This window comes from Melanerpes formicivorus, unplaced genomic scaffold, assembly GCF_026170545.1.
Source record: "Melanerpes formicivorus ecotype bairdi unplaced genomic scaffold, bMelFor1.0.p_v2 SCAF_8, whole genome shotgun sequence".
Classification (NCBI taxonomy): domain Eukaryota; kingdom Metazoa; phylum Chordata; class Aves; order Piciformes; family Picidae; genus Melanerpes; species Melanerpes formicivorus.
The window spans coordinates 27447553-27467619 of NW_027142360.1; the positions used below are offsets into that span (position 1 = coordinate 27447553).

Here is a 20067-nt window from a genome sequence, read left to right on the forward strand (position 1 = left end):
GCAGGAAAGGACTTGGGGGGGCTGGGGGGGGAGAAGCTGGGCAGGAGCCAGCAATGGGCACTGGCAGCACAGCCTGGGGCTGCCCTTGGCCTTCTGGGCTGCCAGTGCCCATTGCCAGGGATGGAGAGAGGGGAGCCTGCCCCTCTGCTCTGCTCACCTGCCCTGCTGTGTCCAGCTGTGGGACCCCAGCACAAGAGGGACAGGGACCTGATGGAGAGGGTCCAGAGGAGGCCACAAGGATGATCAGAGGGCTGTGGGGACAGGCTGAGGGGGCTGGGCTGTGCAGCCTGGAGAAGGCTCCAGGGAGACCTCAGAGCTGCATCTCAGTACCTGCAGGGGAGCTGCAGGCAGCTGGGGAGGGACTGCTCAGGAGGGGCTGTGGGGATAGGCCCAGGGGCAGTGGTTGGGAACTGGAGCAGGGCAGAGTGAGGTTGGGCATCAGGAGGAAGCTCTGCACAGGGAGGCTGGGGAGACACTGGCACAGGCTGCCCAGGGAGGTGGCTGAGGCTCCAGCCCTGGAGTCATCCAAGCTCAGCCTGGCTGTGTCCCTGGGCAGCCTGCTCTGGCTGGAGCTGTCCCTGCTGCCTGCAGGGGCTTGGACAAGAGGACCTTGGAGGCTCCCTCCCACCCCAGTGCATTCTGTGGAGCTGTGCATTTGCTGTGTACAGGGGAGAGAGGAAGCCTGAGTTTGCAGTCTGTAGGCTTGCCACAGAGCTCTCTAGCATCCCCACAGCTCCTTGCTACAGGTGATGTTAACACCCCTCTGAGAGGACCCTGGAGCATTGTGAGGAAGAGCCCAGGTTGTCTGTTCAGCCTGCTGTGGGATTCAGATTTCCCTGATAGGCTCAAAGTAAACCCCCCCTGCCCCTGCCCCTGCCCCTGCCCCTGCCCCTGCCCCTGCCCCAGCAGCAGAGCAGGAAGGTTGATGGAGGTGGTTAAGTAGAAGTTGTGCAATGTTGAGCCCAGAGCCAGGCTGGGTGGGTGTTCCTGTGGCACATGAAGGGGGGGCTGGGAGAAGGCAGTTGGAGAGGGGGCTGGTTTTGCCTTGCTGGAGGGAGCAGCACTCCTGAGCACAGCCAGGGGCTGGCTTGGCAGCAGACCTGCAGCCAGCAGCCATCCTGCTTTGCCATCTGCTCAGACAGAGCTCTCCTTCAGCAAGGTCAGCTCCTAGCAGAGAGGGAGACAGCCTGGGCTGTGTGCACACGCTCCAGGGGGAGCCTGGCACTGCCACAGGCTGCCCAGGGAGGGGGTGGACCCCCCCTGTGGCTGTGGCACCTGGGGCCATGGTCTGCTGGCCATGCTGGGCTTGGGCTGCTGGGTGAGCTTGGAGGGCTTTGCCAGCCCAAACAACTCCCTGCTTCTGTGGTTCAATGATTCCATCCTTGTCATGACCCAAACCTTCCCAGGGGTCCCAAACCTTCTCAGCCCCCTGCCCACCAGTGCCTGTGGAGACAGCTCAGTGCCTTTTCCTTCTCCTCAGTGCATGGGAGGCTGCCCTGGCTGTTGGCCACTCCAGTCCTCTCCTTGCTCACCAGAGCTTCCCTCCCCTCCTCCCAGCCATGGGGACTAGCAGAGGGGCTGTGCAAGGCCAACTGGCAGAAGGGAAGCATCCCAGGCTGTGCATCCATGCTGGGCTCTGGGGGTGATTTATGCAGCTGAAACCCTCAGAAGAGGTTTGCCAAGATGCAAGTCAGGAGGAGAGCTCAAGCTGACTTCCTGCCTGAGACTCCAGGCTGGGGTCTGTGCTGAATGAGCCAGGGGTGCCAGCTCCCTGCCACCTTCCACACCAGGAACTGGACACTTCCCCAGGAAATTTTAACTGAAAGGAATGGCTTCTGAACCTCATGGGGTGGGAAAAGCACCCAGAGCAGCCCACCCAACCCAACCCAGAAACCCCAACCCAAACCCAAAGCAAACCCAGGACACTCTCTTGGTGGGAAAGAAACACAACCAAACCAATAAACCCAGCCCAAGAAAGAGAGCCCATGAAGAGCCCAGCCAAACCATCATAGTCATAACAACAGGAGCAGCACTGGCCTCTGTGCACTGCTGGGCAGCTATGGGAGCAGCCTGCCCAGGCTTCTGCAAGAGGGAGGAGAGAAGAGAGGAGAGGGAGAGGAGAGGGAGAGGTCAGTGCTAGGAATGGGAGGGCAGAGGAATCCCCTCCATGGATCACACTTGGTGCAAGTGCAGACATCAGAACAGGACTCAGAAGTGGTTTGTTTTTCCCAGGTGAAATCCCACACCTTAACTTCCATGGGAGGCAGCAGGCAGGGATGGGAAAAGGTTGCTCAGGGGGGTGGCCCAAAAGTCCCTCGTCCCCAGGTGCCATGGCCACAGGGCTCTGGAGCCCCTCCAGGGCTGGGGACTCCACCACCTCCCTGGGCAGCCTCTGCCAGTCCCTGACCACACTGCAGCAAGGACATTTTGCCTCCTCTCAACCTGAGCCTCCCCTGGCACAATTTCAGGCCAGTTCCTCTGTTTCTATCACCTGAGAGTAAAGAGCAGAGCCCAGCCCCCAGCTGGCTGCAGCCTCCTCTCAGGGAGCTGCAGAGGGCAATGAGCTCTCCCTCAGCCTCCTCTGCTCCAGACCAAACCACCCCAGCATCCTGAGCTGCTCCTCCCCAGCCCCTTCCCCAGCTGTGTTGCTCTTCTCTGGCCCTGCTGTAGCCCTCAGTGTCCTTCTGGGGGTGAGGGGCCCAGAAGTGAGCCCAGCACTGGAGGTGCAGCCTCAGCAGCGCCCAGCCCAGGGGCCCCATCCCTGCCCTGTGTCTCCAGGCAGTGCTCCCCAGTGGTCTCCAGCCCAGGGGAGCTGCTGGGCTCTTGGATCTTCTGGTGCTTGCCCTTTTGGGGGTTGCTCCAAGGCCACCATGGCAGCCTCTGTGGGGATGAACCACCACAGGCCCAGCCTGCACCCAGGGCTGCACACCCTGCTGCAGTGTCTCTGCTCCCTACGTGCTTGGCTTGAGCACCACGTGGGCAATCCCTCAGGGACTTTCCAGACAGCACAGTGTGGAAACCATGGGATACAGTAGTTGAGATAGGAGAGAGGCTTGGAGGCTGTTCCTTCAGAGTTCCTGGAAAGCCTGGGAGGGTGGACAAGTGAGCTAATACCTAAAACATCTTCAAGTGTGTTTCTAAGGCAAGTGTTGCACAACTGAATTAAGGCTTCAAGGGGAATGAAAAGCCAAGGCAGATTTGTTTTGCTCTTGAGCAGGACAAGTTAGCTGTGGTGTGCTCAGTGAGTCCCCCAGAAGGAGCTGGGCTTCAAAATTAAAGCCACAGCCATGCTGTTACTCTGGCAAAGGAGGTCAGGTGGGGACACAGCAGCCTGGAGCAGAGGAGGCAGAGGGGAGCCCTGGCTCTCTGCAGCTCCCCAGGAGGAGGCTGCAGCCAGGTGGGGCTTGGGTTCTTCTCCACCACTCCTGCCAAGTGGCAGAAGCAGAGGAAATGGCCTCAAGTTGCACAGGAGAGGCTTAGGCTGGAGAGGAGGAAAATTTCCTTTGCTGCAGGAGTGGTCAGGGCCTGGCAGAGGCTGCCCAGGGAGGTGGTGGAGTCCCCAGCCCTGGAGGGGGTCAGAACCCTGTGGCCATGGCAGCTGGGGCCAGGGTTTGGTGCCCATGGTGGTGCTGGGTTGCTGGTTGGCCTGGGTGACCTTGGAGGGCTTTTGCAAGCCATCCCATCCCATCCCATCCCATCCCATCCCATCCCATCCCATCCCATCCCATCCCATCCCATGTGACTCTGCCCAGAGCTGCAGGCCATTGCAGCACACCCAAGGAGTTTCTGCCCTCTCCTTCTAGCAGAGCTTGGTCTCTTCTTAGGCTCTCCTCTGTTGGCCAATGTCTGCATCCCTGCAGGAACTGTGCTTTTGCTCAGGGTCAGAGACTGCTGAGAGCCAGAGCTGCTGCAGATTGCTTCAGCTGCCTCCTGCTGTCCCCTCCTGGAGCCCTGGCCCTGCTTGATGGACATTCCCAAGCTGTGGCTCCTAATGGAACTGTTGGAAGGTGCCTGCAGAGCTGCAAGCCCCTTGCAGTTGTGCTGCTGGGGGCAGTTTGATCTGGTGGTTGGAGCTGCTCCTCTCAGCTGTGTTCAGCTGTTGCACACATCCTCTGCTCCCTGTGCCAGGAGTGCTGCTGCTGCCAGGCTGCCAGGCACAGGCTGACCAAGCTTCTCTCCTTGCTGCTGGGGATAGTGGCCTGGCACCAAGGCCAGCAGGAAAAGCTGCTCCTGCATTCCTTGCTTGCTTCCCAGCAGGGGCCTGCTGAGTCTCTTTGTCAGATGCTCTGCCTCTGAGTTACTTAACAGAGACTAATGGCCTCATGTGGGGATCCAGGGATTCTTCTCCTGGCTTTTGCATTCTGCCTCTCAGAGCTTCCTGAAAGCAGTGAGGCTCCTCACTCTTTCCAGCTGGACTGTCCCCTGCTCTTTGCAGCTCTGGAAGTGTCCAGGGGAGGCTGTGAGGATGATTAAGATAGAGTGGAACATCTGTCTGGGGATGGCTGAGAGACCTGGGGCTGTTTAGCCTGGAGCTGCTGTTTAGCCTGGGGAGCTCTGCAGGCAGTGGGGGAAATAGCTGCTGGGACCTCAGGCCTTCACAGCTCAGCTTGGAAGGGACCACAGAGGTCATCCACTGCAACCTCCCTGCCATGGCAGGGACACTCTCAAGCCCTCAGGCTGATGTGGCATCCCAGGCTGGTTCAAGCAGCTGGGCACTGGAGAGGGCTGCTTGTGGTGCTGAGCCTCCCACTGGGCTGGAAATGGAGAGAGGAAGTTTGGGTTGGGGGTCAGGAAGAATTCCTTCAGTGTAAGACTGCTGAGGTGTTGGCAGAGGCTGCCCAGGGAGGTGGTGGAGTCCCCAGCCCTGGAGCTGTCCAGGGAGCTGTGGATGTGGTGCTTCAGGGAAGGGTTTGTGGTCCTGGGAGTTGGGTTGCAGCTGGGGGCAATGATCTTCAAGGTCATTTCCAGCCCTCAGGATTCTCTGCCACCTGAAGACCTCCTCCCTGGCACCTGTGGCACACTTCTGACTTGGGCTCTTGCACTGCAGTTGGCATCCAGGGGCAAGGACTGAGCAGCTTTAGACCTGCACCTGGCCTTGTTCCTGTGGGTTTGCAGATGCTGACAACTCTCCTAAGGCTCCTAAGCCTTGAAGGCAGTGACACAGAGGGCAAAGCAGAGCAGGGGGCTAAGCCCACCTCACTTCTGGCACTGTGTGAAGTGAAACATCTGTGGAGAGGCACTGAGCTGAGCCCTTGCCTTGTGCTGGGGGGTGTACATGATTCAATGAAGTGCCAGGCAGAGGATTCAGCACAATGGCAGCAGTGCTCCAGCCTGCTCTGCAGGCCTCATGCTATTAATAGCTGCTTGTGGTGGGGAAGGAATTCAGCCTCACTCTGCTGAAATCTGCAGCTCACTACAGAGTAATATCTGCAGCATTAATTCTGCTTTGACACCTGCCAGGCCAGGATCCTCCCCAGCCAAAGGCATTCCTCTCAGCAGAGCTCCAGCTGGTGTGCAGAGCTGTGCTGCTGGTGTTCCAGGCTCCTCCAGCTGAGGAGGGGAAAGGCAGAGGAGCCAGTTTGAAGGGGAAAATAGAGCTCCTAATACCAGGGAGGAATGGGCAGGGCTGAGTGCCAGGGCTTGGTGGCATGCTGGCTCTGTGTCCTGTGAGGAGAACATCTTCACTTGGCTGTGCTATGGAGAGAGTCCTGCAGGACAGCTGGGGGGTTGCTGCTGCTGCTTGGAAGGAACATCATCAACTCCCTCAATGGTTGGGGCTGGAAGGGATCAGCCAGCTCCAGCCCCCTGCCCTGGGCAGGGACACATCCCCCCAGCCCAGGCTGCTCAGGGCCTCATCCAGCCTGGCCCTGAACACCTCCAGGCAGGAGGCAGCCACAGCCTCCCTGAGCAGCCTGTGCCAGAGCCTCCCCAGCCTCACTGCAAAGCATTTCTTCCTAATCCCCACTCTAAGTCTGCCCTCTTCCAGTTCAAAGCCATCTCCCCCTCTCTATCCCTCCAAACCCTTGCCAGGAGTCCCTCCCTGGCTTTCCTGTGGGCACCCCCAAGGCACTCTGAGAGTTACACTGCTAGTGTTTAAGGTTCCTAATTTAAACCTGAGGAGTTTCCCTACCCATCCTGATCCTGTTGCTCAGCAGTCTCTGGCTAGCCTCAGCCCTGGAAGTGCTTAAGAGGAGGCTCCCAGGAGACCTCCTTGTGGCCTTCCAGGATCTGCAGGGGGCTCCAGGAAAGCTGGGGAGGGACTTTGGAGGGTGTCAGGGAGGGATAGGGCTGGGGGGGATGGAGCAGAACTAGAAGTGGGGAGACTGAGATTGGCTGTGAGGAAGAAGTTGTTCCCCAGGAGGGTGGTGAGAGCCTGGCACAGGCTGCCCAGGGAGGTGGTGGAAGCCTCACCCCTAGAGGTGTTTGCAGCCAGGCTGGAGGTGGCTGTGAGCAACCTGCTGTGGTGTGAGGTGTCCCTGCCCATGGCAGGGGGGTTGGGGCTGGCTGAGCCTTGAGCTCCCTTCCAGCCCTGATTCTGTGATCTTTAAGGTCCTTTCCCACCCAAACCCATCCTATGAATCTCTGGGGATGGAGGCCAACCCTCATCTAACCTGCAGCCTCAATCTCCCTCCCCAGGCTTCACTCCATTGCCCCTTGTCCTGTCTCTGCAAGCCCTGGGCACCAGCCCCTCCACAGCTGGCACCCAGGGAGGTGCTTTGGTTGCTGCAGTGCTGCAGCCCTTAGAGAGATGGCTTGGTAGGACAGCTGCTGGTGACAGAATGCCTGCCCTGTTGCACTTGGCCACTCAGACCCCAAGCAGCCTGCAGGGAGCCACTCTTGCCTCAGCTCTGGCAGACAGCTCAGGCTGCTGCTGGGAGGCACTCAAGTGGGGTCTGCTGGAGGCAGCTGCCTTCCAGCCCCCTGCAGAAGGCTGGTGTGATGAGTTTGGCACTCAGCTGACACAACAGTCACTAATTGTTCAACTTCTCTTTGTTTGGCACTCAGAGAGGCTGAACCACTCTGTCAGAGCTGCCCAGCCCACCCAGGTACACATCTGCCTGCTGTGCCACCAGGAGCAGTCTGCTGCCAGGCTCTGACCCTCAGGCCTCATGCAGCCAGCTGCTGCTGGGCAGTCCCTGCTGGTGAGGGAGGGGAGCAGAGGCTTGGTGTGATGGAGGCCAGCAGTGACTGCCTGGCAGTGCTGGGAGCCTCCTGGAACTCCCCTGGGCTCCCTGGGGGCAGCAGAGCACTCCAGAGGCGTTCTTCAGGACAGGAGCTTTGCAGCATGAACTCTAGAGCTGGCTCTTGGAAACCCAGAGCCTCCCTGCTCTGCTCTGGCAGCCTGGCAGAGAGCTTTCTGCTGCCTGACAGCTGCCTGCACCTGCCTTGCACAGCCTGCCTTGCAGAGCCTGCCTTCAGAGCCTGCCTTGCAGAGCCTGCCTTCAGAGCCTGCCTTCCAGAGCCTGCCTTGCAGAGCCTGCCTTCCCCAGCCTGCCTTCCCCAGCCTGCCTTCCAGAGCCTGCCTTGCACAGCCTGCCTTGCACAGCCTGCCTTCCCCAGCCTGCCTTCCAGAGCCTGCCTTCCAGAGCCTGCCTTCCCCAGCCTGCCTTCCCCAGCCTGCCTTCCCCAGCCTGCCTTCCAGAGCCTGCCTTCCCCAGCCTGCCTTCCAGAGCCTGCCTTCCCCAGCCTGCCTTCCAGAGCCTGCCTTCCCCAGCCTGCCTTCCCCAGCCTGCCTTCCCCAGCCTGCCTTCCCCAGCCTGCCTTCCAGAGCCTGCCTTCCCCAGCCTGCCTTCCAGAGCCTGCCTTCCCCAGCCTGCCTTCCCCAGCCTGCCTTCCCCAGCCTGCCTTCCCCAGCCTGCCTTCCAGAGCCTGCCTTCCCCAGCCTGCCTTCCAGAGCCTGCCTCCCCCAGCCTGCCTTCCCCAGCCTGCCTTCCAGAGCCTGCCTTCCCCAGCCTGCCTTCCCCAGCCTGCCTTCCCCAGCCTGCCTTCCAGAGCCTGCCTTCCAGAGCCTGCCTTCCCCAGCCTGCCTTCCCCAGCCTGCCTTCCAGAGCCTGCCTTCCCCAGCCTGCCTTCCAGAGCCTGCCTCCCCCAGCCTGCCTTCCCCAGCCTGCCTTCCCCAGCCTGCCTCTGCATCCCCTTTCCAGACAACTTGTGCAGTCATGTTTGTTCACCTGTCAAACCCAAATCCTTGGCCAGTGTCTGAGTGCTCAGTACCTGGATTTGAGCAGGGCTTCCACAGGCTGCCCAGCAGCTCAGGTGGTGCTCAGAGCCTCTCAAGTGAGAGGGGATTCTCTTTTCCTTAGTGCAGTGCTGCATGCTGAACCTGCTCATGCATGCCCAGGTGCCCAAGAAGGCCACCAGCTGCCTGGCCTGGAGCAGCAGTGGTCTGGCCAGCAGGAGCAGGGGCAGGGAGTGTGCCCCTGGGCTGGGCACTGAGGAGGCTGCACCTCCAATCCTGGGCTCAGTTTTGGGCCCCTTGCTCCAGGAGGACATTGAGGGCTGGAGCAGGGCCAGAGAAAAACAAAGCTGGGGAAGGGTCTGGAGAGCAGGGTTGGGGAGGAGCAGCTGAGGGAGCTGGGGGTGTTCAGCCTGGAGAAGAGGAGGCTGAGGGAGACCTCATTGCTCTCTGCAGCTCCCTGAGAGGATGCTGGAGCCAGCTGGGGGCTGGGCTCTGCTCTTTACTCTCAGGTGATAGAAACAGAGGAACTGGCCTGAAATTGTGCCAGGGGAGGGTTAAGTTGGAGAGGAGGCAAAATGTCTTTGGTGCAAGAGTGGTCAGGGCCTGGCAGAGGCTGCCCAGGGAGGTGGTGGAGTCCCCAGCCCTGGAGGGGTTCCAGAACCCTGTGGCCATGGCACTTGGGGCCATGGTTTGGTGTCCATGGTGGGGCTGGGTTGCTGGTTGGGTTGCTGCTTGGACTGGGTGAGCTTGGAGGGCTTTGCCAACCCACAGAGTTTTGTGATTGATTTGAGATAAGCCAGGGAAGCTTTGTGTAGCAGCCACAGCTGTGGAAGGATGCAGCCAGGCCTCAGCTCTGGCCTGGGGGATCTGTGCTCTGTGCAGGTGGACAGAGACCATGAGCAGATGGTGATGCAGTCGAGAGAAAGAGGTTTGCAGCTGCCCTGGGGCAGGAGTGTTTGGAGCTGTGGCAAAACACCAACTCTCCCTTCCCAGCCTTTGAATCACTCTGGTGCTGAATTAGCAACCAGCAGGCAAAAATCAACACCCAAGTGATGCAGGAGGGGTACAACAATGCCCAAGTGATGCAGGAGGGGTAAAACAACAGCCAAGGGATGCAGGAGGGTAAAGCAACACCCAAGTGATGCAGGAGGGGTAAAACAACACCCAAGTGATGCAGGAGGGGTACAACAACACCCAAGTGGTGCAGGAGGGGTAAGAAGCCTTTGCTTGCTGCCCCCCAGGATGCCCTTGGCCCTCTTGGCCCCAAGGGCACATTGCTGTGCCATGGGGAACTCCTTGTCCACCAGGACTGCCAAGGTCCTTCTGCATGGAGCTGCTTTGCAGCAGGCCAGCCCCTGGCCTGTGCTGGTGCCTGGGGTGGTTCCTGCCCAGCTGCAGGACTCTGCACCAATCTTCTGAACCTCCTCAGGTTCATCTTTGCCCAGCTCTCCAGCCTGAGTCTCCTGCCTGAATGCCAGCACAGCCTTCAGGTGACTCAAGCAGCCCCCCCAGGTGGGGCTCACCAGCAAAGCTGCTGAGGGCCCCCCCTGTCCCCTGCTCCAGGCCAGTGCTGGAGGTGTTGGGTAGCCCCTGGGGAGCAGCACCAGCTGCAGCTCTGCATCACAGCCCTCTGAGCTCTGCTGCTTAGCCACTCCATGACCATCTCACCTTCCACTCCTCCAGCCCACACCTCCCCAGCTTGCCCAGGGGCTGTCACTGAACCTGTTGGCCCTGAGCTGAAGTGCCCCAGCCGTCCCACCAGGCTCCTGTGGAGCTGCCTTGTGGCATCCCCTCCTGTGGTGCCCCAGGCTGTCTGCAGGCCTCTGTGCATGCACCCACCCCAGCAGCTTCTGAGCCTGCTGGCCAAGGTCAGGAAGCTGCCTGGCTGCTGTGGCAAGAGCTGCAGCTTCAGGAGTGCCTCTGGGGTCAGTGAGCAGCTGGAAGAGAGAGGTCCTGAAGCAGGAGTCAGACACAGGACTTGCCCCTGGGGGAAGCAAGGCTCCTCTGGTGTGCTGCTGGCAGGCCTGCTGGTCTAACTTTAGCACTGCTCAGGGAAGAACTGCTCTCCAGATGCCAGGGGAGAGGATTAAAGAGGACTCTGAAGTGCTTCCTTTGAACTCTTCAGAAGTGAGGAGCAGGGTCTGATAAGAGGGTCAAGTGAGCAGCAGTTAGGGACTTGAGACCACTGGAGCACTCTGCAGAGCTTGCAGGGGCTCTGGGGCCAGCTGCATGCCTGGGCACTCACCCCTCTGCACAGCTCCTCTCCAGGGGCAGGGTCTGCAGCCCAGAGCCAGCCACCCACTGCTGATGCTCTGCCCAGAGCAGAGCACTTCCCTGCCAGTGTTCCTGCCAGGGGCTGCTCTCTGCAGCCTTGCCCCTGGGCTCCCAGCAGAGTCCTCCCTGCCCCAGGCTCACAGGCTAGAGGCTGAGCAGCACTCTTGGCCCTGCCCAGGAGGTGTTTCTGCTTTGCTGCTGGGATGGTTTATCAGGAGGAAGGGGATGAAGAGGAGCATGGCTGCAGCTCAGCACTGGGGTGTGCAGCTCTGGGGATCTGAACTCCAGGGCTGCTCTGTGCTCTGAGCTGATGAGCACATGGTCACTGGAGTGGATGAAGTGCAGGGGCAGAGCCTGAGCAGAGAGCAGCCCCTGGGCATCCTTTCCCAAGGGACATTCCCTGGATCCTGGTCAGCTAAGAGCTGGGCCACTGTCTCCCTGGCTCCTGGGCTGTCTGTAGGGCTGTCCTTGCAGGGTGAGGCAGCAGCTGATGCAGGCTCTCTCAGCACTTTGGGCTCAGTGCCTCCTGTCCAGCCCAGTCCCTTCTGCACAGCAAAGAGCAAGAGCCAGGCGTGGGTTGTGTTGCCTGGGGTGAGTTTGGAAGGGAGGAGGCTTCCTCAAACACCAGCTGGTGCTTTGGGTTGTGCACAGAGCTTGTGCTTAGGTGGAGCAAGGCCCTTCAGACAAAGCCTTCACAGAACCAGGGGATGGTAGGGCTTGGAAGAGACCTTTGCAGAGCAGCCAGTCCAAGCCTCTGCCAGGGCAGCAGCACCCAGGGCAGGGCACACAGAGCACAGCCAGGTGGGGTTGGAAAGGCTGCAGAGCAGGAGGCTCCACAGCCTCTCTGGGCAGCCTGCTCCAGGCCTCCAGCACACCAAATGAATGTTTGCCCACGTTGAGGTGGAGGCTCCTGGGTTCCAGTTTGTGTCCCTTGCCCCTTGTTCCACCACTGGGCACCAGAGACAAGAGCCTGGCTCCTGCTTCTTGCCCCCCAGCCCTCAGATCTTTGTAAGCATTGCTCAGATCCCCTCTCAGCCTTCTCAGCCCCAGGGTTCTCAGCCTTTGCTCCTCACACAGAGGTTCCAGTCCCTTCAGCATCCTCACAGCCTCCCCTGGACTGCACTGCAGCAGCATGGAGGCTGGGAGGCAGCTGCTCAGTGCTCAGGAAGGGTTCCCCATGGCACGAGACAGCCTGAGAGACCAGCTCAGCTTTTCTTCCTGGAGATGGTGATGAGAAAAGAAGGGCAAAGGATTCCCTCAAGGGCTTCAAAGCCTCTCTTCACTGAACTTTACCTTGCAGCCTCCTGCTGGTGCCAAGCAGGACAGAGCTGGAGTGAGTTTCCTTTCCATCCCCTTGATTGTTGCAACAGCTCCTTGGAGTCTCCCACTCACAGCCAAGGAGAGGTCCTGAAGAAGAAGGAATCCAGGAGTGGTGGCCAGCTGCCTTTGCCCCACATGCAGCTCTGCTGTCTGGGTGACTCTGTCTGCTCTGGCCCCTCTCTCTGAGGCTATTTATATCCAGCCCTGCTTCCTGTCCACACTCCCCAGCCTCTGCCACTCTCTGCAGTGGGCTGGGAGCAGCACAGATGTGCACACAAGCAGAAGGTGTCAACATCTCCCCTTTTCCAACTGGGGCAGCCAGGAGAGAGACTCAGGGGGGTGAGCTGCCTTGCCAGCTGGAGCTGTGGGCAGGGAGAAGTCCTTTCCATGCTGCTGCAGCTTTGGACAGCACCACAGAATGCTCTGGGTTGGAAGGGACCTCCAAAGCTCATCCAGTCCACCTCCCCTGCACTCAGCAGGGACATCCTCACCTGGATCAGGTTGCCCAGAGCCCTCTTGAGCCTCACCTTGAGTATCTCCAGGGGTGAGGCCTCAGCCACCTCTCTGGGCAACCTGTTCCAGTGTTCCACCCCCCTCACTGCAAAGAATTGCTTCCTAATCTGCAGTCTGAATCTTCCCTTTCCAGCTTCAGTCCATTGTCCCTCATCCTGCCACCCCCAGCCCTTGTCACAAGTCCCTCCCCAGCTCTCCTGGAGCCCTTCAGGTGCTGCAAGGCTGCTCTGAGGTCTCCCTGGAGCCTTCTCTTCTCCAGGCTGCACAGCCCCAGCTCTCCCAGCCTGGCCCCACAGGGGAGGCTCTGCAGCCTCTGATCATCTTTGTGGCCTCCTCTGGAGCCTCTCCAGCAGCTCCAGGTCCTCCTTGTGCTGGGGGCCCCAGAGCTGGAGGCAGTGCTGCAGGTGGGGTCTGACTGCCCTCCCTGTGCTGTGCTCTCCCTGCTCTGGCTGCAGCTCAGCACCAGCTGCCTGCTGGGCTGCCAGGGAGCAGTGCTGGCTCCTGGGGAGCTTTTCATTCCAGCCAGGTGGGTGCTGAGCACAGAGAGCTCCTTTAGGCTGTGCCTGCAAGGCCATCCTGCTTGTTAAGCCAGGAGTGGCACTGACCCTAGCACACAGCCAAGCCCTCCTGTGCTCCCTGCCACTGGGAGATCTCCCTAAGCCCTTCTCTGCCCCTCCATGGTTGTGCCCACCCTGCAGCACTTCTCCCTCACTGACTTCACCTCAGAGCTGCAAAAGAGCTATCAGAGGAAACAAAATGGGACTGCAAGAGCAGCCCTCTGTGTGACACTCAGCACTTGGCTTCTCTCCCAGGGCTTCCCCCACCCCTATTGGAGTCAGATGGTGGAGTGAGATGAAAAGATTTCCTGGCTGGGCTTGGTTCTCATTTGCTGTGTGAAAGGGCTGACAGCAGGCTGAAGGCAAGAGGCTTTACTGCTTCTTGTAGGAAAGGCATCCAGCTCGTCTCAGAGGCTGGATGGACAAGCTGGCAGGGATCAGTGTTAGTCCTCCCTGCTTGAGCACCTCTCAGCATCTCAAAACTGTTCTGCTGGGGAGCATGATGTGCACACATTCCTCTGGGAGAGCAAAGAGGAGGGCCCAGGCTGGCAGGTGGGACCCACAGTGAGCTGCTCTCACTGTGAGCAGCTGCCCCTAAGGCAGGGCAGGGGTTTGCTGCCAGGAGGTGTGGATGGCAGCAGCAGAGTGCAGCTGTGCTGCTTCCACAGTTAGCTGTTCCCAGGTGTTGGCATCCATGGGAGGCACTGCCCCAGCCTGACTCACCTGGGGAGGGGCAGCACAGGGCAGCCCCACCACTGCTCCTCAGCCTGCTGCATGAGGCCACAGCTGCTGGGGAGAGCCCAGAGGATGCTCCCAGGGCTGGAGCAGCTCTGCCCTGAGCACAGGCTGAGGGAGCTGGGGCTGTGCAGCCTGCAGAGGAGAAGGCTCCAGGGGCACCTCAGAGCTGCTGCCAGCACCTGAAGGGATCCTGCAGGAAGGCTGCAGAGAGACTTTTGCTGAGGGGGTCTGGAGCCAGGCCCAGGGGGAATGGTTTGGAGCTGAGGCAGAGCAGGGTCAGAGTGGAGCTGAGGCAGAAGTTGTTCAGCAGGAGGCTGCTGAGCCTCTGGCCCAGGCTGCCCAGGGAGGCTGTGGCTGCCTCCTGCCTGGGGGTGTTGAGGGCCAGGCTGGATGAGGCCCTGAGCAGCTGAGTGTAGCTGAGAGCTGTCCCTGGGCATGGAGGGGAGGCTGGAGGAGCTGAGCTCTGAGCTCCCTTCCCGCCTGAGCCAGTCTAGGATTCTTCAGGAGCTGTGCATCCTCTGCTGTGTCCCCAGGCCAGCCACTTGCCCTGGGTTCCTTTGGCAGGCTGGAGACAGAAAGCTCAAAGGGACTTCAGTACTCCTCAGAAAGCAATTTCCCCCTTCCCCTGAGCAGCTTTGTGTGGCACTCATGCATGACAGAGCTTAAAGTGTGCAGAGGGTTGCAGGCTGTGGGGGCTCTCTGCACAGAGCAATGACTTGTGACAGGATGAAGGAGTGCTGCTTCCTAGTGCTGCTCGTCTGCTGGAGCCTGCCAGCACGCTCTGGGAGCTCTCAATTAGATTGTGCCAAGCAGCTCTCTGCAGGGAGCCTTCTGCTCCAGACCAGCAGGCTAGAATTGGCCTTTTCTGGGGGACACTTCTGCTCTGTTTTGATGCAGCATCCTCACAGCAGCCCAAGGAGAGCAGCAGCTGCAGGCTGCACTGACCCTTGGGCCCTGCCTGTGCTGGGGAGGAGCAGCTGGGGGAGCTGGGGGTGTTGAGGCTGGGGGAGCTGGGGGTGTTGAGGCTGGGGAGCTGGGGGTGTTGAGCCTGGGGGAGCTGGGGGTGTTGTGCCTGGGGGAGCTGGGGGTGTTGAGGCTGGGGGAGCTGAGGGTGTTGAGCCTGGGGGTGTTGAGGCTGGAGGAGCTGGGGGTGTTGAGCCTTGGGGAGCTGGGGGTGTTGAGGCTGGGGGTGTTGAGGCTGGGGGAGCTGGGGGTGTTGAGCCTTGGGGAGCTGGGGAAAGGATGCAGGAGGGGTGTTGAGCCTGGGGGTGTTGAGCCTGGGGGAGCTGGGGGTGTTGAGCCTTGGGGAGCTGGGGGTGTTGAGGCTGGGGGAGCTGGGGGTGTTGAGCCTTGGGGAGCTGGGGGTGTTGAGCCTGGGGGTGTTGAGCCTTGTGGAGCTGGGGGTGTTGAGGCTGGGGGAGCTGGGGGTGTTGAGCCTAAAGGAGCTGGGGGTGTTGAGGCTGGGGGAGCTGTGGGTGTTGAGCCTAAAGGAGCTGGGGGTGTTGAGGCTGGGGGAGCTGTGGGTGTTGAGCCTAAAGGAGCTGGGGGTGTTGAGGCTGGGGGAGCTGGGGGTGTTGAGCCTTGGGGAGCTGGGGGTGTTGAGGCTGGGGGAGCTGGGGGTGTTGAGCCTTGGGGAGCTGGGGGTGTTGAGCCTAAAGGAGCTGGGGGTGTTGAGGCTGGGGAGCTGGGGGTGTTGAGCCTTGGGGAGCTGGGGGTGTTGAGTCTGGGGGTGTTGAGCCTGGGGGAGCTGGGGGTGTTGAGGCTGGGGGTGTTGAGCCTGGGGAGCTGGGGGTGTTGAGCCTGGGGGTGTTGAGCCTTGGGAAGCTGGGGGTGTTGAGGCTGGGGGTGTTGAGCCTTGGGGAGCTGGGGGTGTTGAGCCTTGGGGAGCTGGGGGTGTTGAGGCTGGGGGTGTTGAGCCTGGGGGAGCTGGGGGTGTTGAGCCTAAAGGAGCTGGGGGTGTAGAGGCTGGAGGAGCTGGGGGTGTTGAGCCTTGGGGAGCTGGGGGTGTTGAGCCTGGGGGTGTTGAGCCTGGGGGAGCTGGGGGTGTTGAGGCTGGGGGTGTTGAGCCTTGGGGAGCTGGGGGTGTTGAGCCTGGGGGTGTTGAGCCTGGGGGAGCTGGGGGTGTTGAGGCTGGGGGTGTTGAGCCTTGGGGAGCTGGGGGTGTTGAGCCTGGGGGAGCTGGGGGTGTTGAGCCTTGGGGAGCTGGGGGTGTTGAGCCTGGGGGTGTTGAGCCTGGGGGTGTTGAGCCTGGGGAGCTGGGGGTGTTGAGCCTGGGGGTGTTGAGCCTTGGGGAGCTGGGGGTGTTGAGGCTGGGGGTGTTGAGGCTTGGGGAATTGGGGGTGTTGAGGCTGGGGTGTTGAGCCTGGGGGAGCTGGGGGTGTTGAGCCTGGGGGAGCTGGGGGTGTTGAGCCTAAAGGAGCTGGGGGTGTTGAGGCTGGGGGTGTTGAGCCTGGGGGTGTTGAGCCTGGGGAGCTGGGGGTGTTGAGCCTGGGGGAGCTGGGGGTGTTGAGCCTTGGGGAGCTGGGGGTGTTGAGTCTGGGGGTGTTGAGCCTGGGGGAGCTGGGGGTGTTGAGGCTGGGGGAGCTGGGGGTGTTGAGTCTGGGGGAGCTGGGGGTGTTGAGGCTGGGGGTGTTGAGGATGGAGGAGCTGGGGGTGTTGAGCCTGGGGGTGTTGAGCCTGGGGGAGCTGGGGCTGTTGAGCCTGGGGGTGTTGAGCCTGGGGGAGCTGGGGGTGTTGAGGCTGGGGGTGTTGAGCCTTGGGGAGCTGGGGGTGTTGAGCCTGGGGGTGTTGAGCCTGGGGGAGCTGGGGGTGTTGAGGCTGGGGGTGTTGAGCCTTGGGGAGCTGGGGGTGTTGAGCCTGGGGGAGCTGGGGGTGTTGAGGCTGGGGGAGCTGGGGGTGTTGAGGCTGGGGGTGTTGAGTCTGGGGGAGCTGGGGGTGTTGAGGCTGGGGGTGTTGAGGCTGGAGGAGCTGGGGGTGTTGAGCCTGGGGGTGTTGAGCCTGGGGGAGCTGGGGCTGTTGAGCCTGGAGGAGCTGGGGGTGTTGAGGCTGGGGGTGTTGAGGCTGGGGGAGCTGGGGGTGTTGAGCCTGGAGGTGTTGAGCCTTGGGGAGCTGGGGGTGTTGAGGCTTGGGGAATTGGGGGTGTTGAGGCTGGAGGAGCTGGGGGTGTTGAGGCTGGGGGTGTTGAGGCTGGGGGAGCTGGGGGTGTTGAGGCTGGGGGAGCTGGGGGTGTTGAGCCTAAAGGAGCTGGGGGTGTTGAGGCTGGGGGTGTTGAGCCTGGGGGTGTTGAGCCTGGGGAGCTGGGGGTGTTGAGCCTGGGGGAGCTGGGGGTGTTGAGCCTTGGGGAGCTGGGGGTGTTGAGTCTGGGGGTGTTGAGCCTGGGGGAGCTGGGGGTGTTGAGGCTGGGGGAGCTGGGGGTGTTGAGTCTGGGGGAGCTGGGGGTGTTGAGGCTGGGGGTGTTGAGGATGGAGGAGCTGGGGGTGTTGAGCCTGGGGGTGTTGAGCCTGGGGGAGCTGGGGGTGTTGAGGCTGGGGGAGCTGGGGGTGTTGAGTCTGGGGGAGCTGGGGGTGTTGAGGCTGGGGGTGTTGAGGCTGGGGGAGCTGGGGGTGTTGAGCCTGGGGGTGTTGAGCCTGGGGGAGCTGGGGGTGTTGAGGCTGGGGGAGCTGGGGGTGTTGAGTCTGGGGGTGTTGAGCCTGGGGGAGCTGGGGGTGTTGAGGCTGGGGGAGCTGGGGGTGTTGAGTCTGGGGGAGCTGGGGGTGTTGAGGCTGGGGGTGTTGAGGCTGGGGGAGCTGGGGGTGTTGAGCCTGGGGGTGTTGAGCCTGGGGGAGCTGGGGCTGTTGAGCCTGGGGGTGTTGAGCCTTGGGGAGCTGGGGGTGTTGAGGCTGGGGGTGTTGAGGCTGGGGGAGCTGGGGGTGTTGAGCCTGGGGAGCTGGGGGTGTTGAGCCTGGGGGAGCTGGGGGTGTTGAGGCTTGGGGAATTGGGGGTGTTGAGGCTGGGGGAGCTGGGGGTGTTGAGCCTTGGGGAGCTGGGGGTGTTGAGGATGGGGGAGCTGGGGGTGTTGAGCCTGGGGGAGCTGGGGGTGTTGAGCCTGGAGGAGCTGGGGGTGTTGAGCCTTGGGGAGCTGTGGGTGTTGAGGCTGGGGGAGCTGGGGGTGTTGAGCCTGGGGGAGCTGGGGGTGTTGAGCCTTGGGGAGCTGGGGGTGTTGAGCCTGGAGGAGCTGGGGGTGTTGAGCCTGGGGGAGCTGGGGGTGTTGAGCCTTGGGGAGCTGGGGGTGTTGAGCCTGGGGGAGCTGGGGGTGTTGAGCCTTGGGGAGCTGGGGGTGTTGAGGCTGGGGGAGCTGGGGGTGTTGAGCCTGGAGGAGCTGGGGGTGTTGAGCCTGGGGGAGCTGGGGGTGTTGAACCTGGGGGTGTTGAGGCTGGAGGAGCTGGGGGTGTTGAGCCTGGGGGAGCTGGGGGTGTTGAGCCTGGGGGTGTTGAGGCTGGAGGAGCTGGGGGTGTTGAGCCTGGGGGTGTTGAGCCTGGGGAGCTGGGGGTGTTGAGCCTGGGGGTGTTGAGCCTGGGGGAGCTGGGGGTGTTGAGCCTGGGGGAGCTGGGGGTGTTGAGCCTGGGGGTGTTGAGCCTGGGGGAGCTGGGGGTGTTGAGGCTGGGGGAGCTGGGGGTGTTGAGGCTGGGGGTGTTGAGGCTGGGGGAGCTGGGGGTGTTGAGGCTGGGGGAGCTGGGGGTGTTGAGGCTGGGGGTGTTGAGGCTGGGGGAGCTGGGGGTGTTGAGCCTTGGGGAGCTGGGGGTGTTGAGCCTGGGGAGCTGGGGGTGTTGAGGCTGGGGGAGCTGGGGGTGTTGAGGCTGGGGGAGCTGGGGGTGTTGAGGCTGGGGGTGTTGAGCCTGGGGAGCTGGGGGTGTTGAGGCTGGGGGAGCTGGGGGTGTTGAGCCTGGGGAGCTGGGGGTGTTGAGGCTGGGGGTGTTGAGCCTGGGGAGCTGGGGGTGTTGAGCCTGGGGGTGTTGAGCCTGGGGGAGCTGGGGGTGTTGAGTCTGGGGGAGCTGGGGGTGTTGAGGCTGGGGGTGTTGAGGCTGGGGGAGCTGGGGGTGTTGAGCCTTGGGGAGCTGGGGGTGTTGAGCCTGGGGAGCTGGGGGTGTTGAGGCTGGGGGAGCTGGGGTTGTTGAGGCTGGGGAGCTGGGGGTGTTGAGGGTGGAGGAGCTGGGGGTGTTGAGGCTGGGGGAGCTGGGGGTGTTGAGCCTGGGGAGCTGGGGGTGTTGAGCCTGGGGCAGCTGGGGTTGTTGAGGCTGGGGGTGTTGAGCCTGGGGGAGCTGGGGGTGTTGAGCCTTGGGGAGCTGGGGGTGTTGAGCCTGGGGGTGTTGAGCCTGGGGGAGCTGGGGGTGTTGAGCCTGGGGGTGTTGAGCCTTGGGGAGCTGGGGGTGTTGAGGCTGGGGTGTTGAGCCTGGGGAGCTGGGGGAGAGCTCACTGCAGCTCCCGTTCCTTCGCCGCAGCTCTGCTGTGCCCTGCTGTGCCGGGGCCCCGCGGCAGTGCCCGCGGCAGTGCCCTGCACGTCCCCTCGGTGTCGTTCGCAGGTGGCACCGAGCTGGCTCCGCGCGTCCTGGAGGCGGCCCCGACAGACCAGCAGCTGAACCGGCTGGCCCGGCGGCTGGGAGCCGAGTGGGAGCACCTCGCCCTGTGCCTGGGTCTGTCCCACACTGACATCTACCGATGCAAGGTCCAGCACCCGCACAACCTGCAGTCGCAGGTCCTGGCCGCCCTGGTGCTGTGGCGGCAGCGGCAGGGGAGGGCAGCGACCATCCGGAGCCTGCAGGCCAGCCTGCTGGCCGAGGAGGTGGATCCTTCCCTCATCCACGACATGCTGGAGGGAAGCCCTCGGGCACTGCCTTAGCCCGGGGCAGAGGGTCCCCCGGAGGGTGTGTGGGAGCTCTGCCCCCCAGGCTGGGCACGGAGGGGCTGGGGGGCTGTGCTTTCAGGGAGCCCTGGCACTGCTGCCCTGGGTGCCCCAGCACTGCTCCCCTGGGTGCCCTGGCACTGCTGCCCTGGGTGCCCTGGCACTGCTGCCCTGGGTGCCCTGGCACTGCTGCCCCAGCACTGCTCCCCTGGGTGCCCCGGCACTGCTGCCCTGGGTGCCCTGGCACTGCTGCCCCAGCACTGCTCCCCTGGGTGCCCCAGCACTGCTCCCCTGGGTGCCCTGGCACTGCTGCCCTGGGTGCCCCAGCACTGCTCCCCTGGGTGCCCTGGCACTGCTCCCCTGGGTGCCCCAGCACTGCTCCCCTGGGTGCCCCAGCACTGCTCCCCTGGGTGCCCTGGCACTGCTCCCCTGGGTGCCCCAGCACTGCTCCCCTGGGTGCCCCAGCACTGCTGCCCTGGGTGCCCTGGCACTGCTGCTCTGGGTGCCCTGGCACTGCTGCCCTGGGTGCCCCGGCACTGCTCCCCTGGGTGCCCCGGCACTGCTGCCCTGGGTGCCCCAGCACTGCTCCCCTGGGTGCCCCAGCACTG

General features: G+C 62.4%; 1 protein-coding gene across 2 annotated transcripts in view; it reads left to right on the forward strand.

Annotated features, from left to right (window-relative positions):
• The window catches only part of CRADD (CASP2 and RIPK1 domain containing adaptor with death domain), a 60116-nt gene extending 40049 nt beyond the window's left edge, over window positions 1-20067 (forward strand). The window contains exon 3 of one of the 2 annotated variants that reach the window (XM_068142836.1): window positions 19140-20064. In XM_068142836.1, the coding sequence (XP_067998937.1) occupies window positions 19140-19456 (317 nt within the window). In that variant the 3' untranslated portion in view covers window positions 19457-20064. Of the gene's footprint in view, window positions 1-19139 lie in introns of both variants that reach the window. The other variant, XM_068142837.1, reaches the window with a different exon arrangement.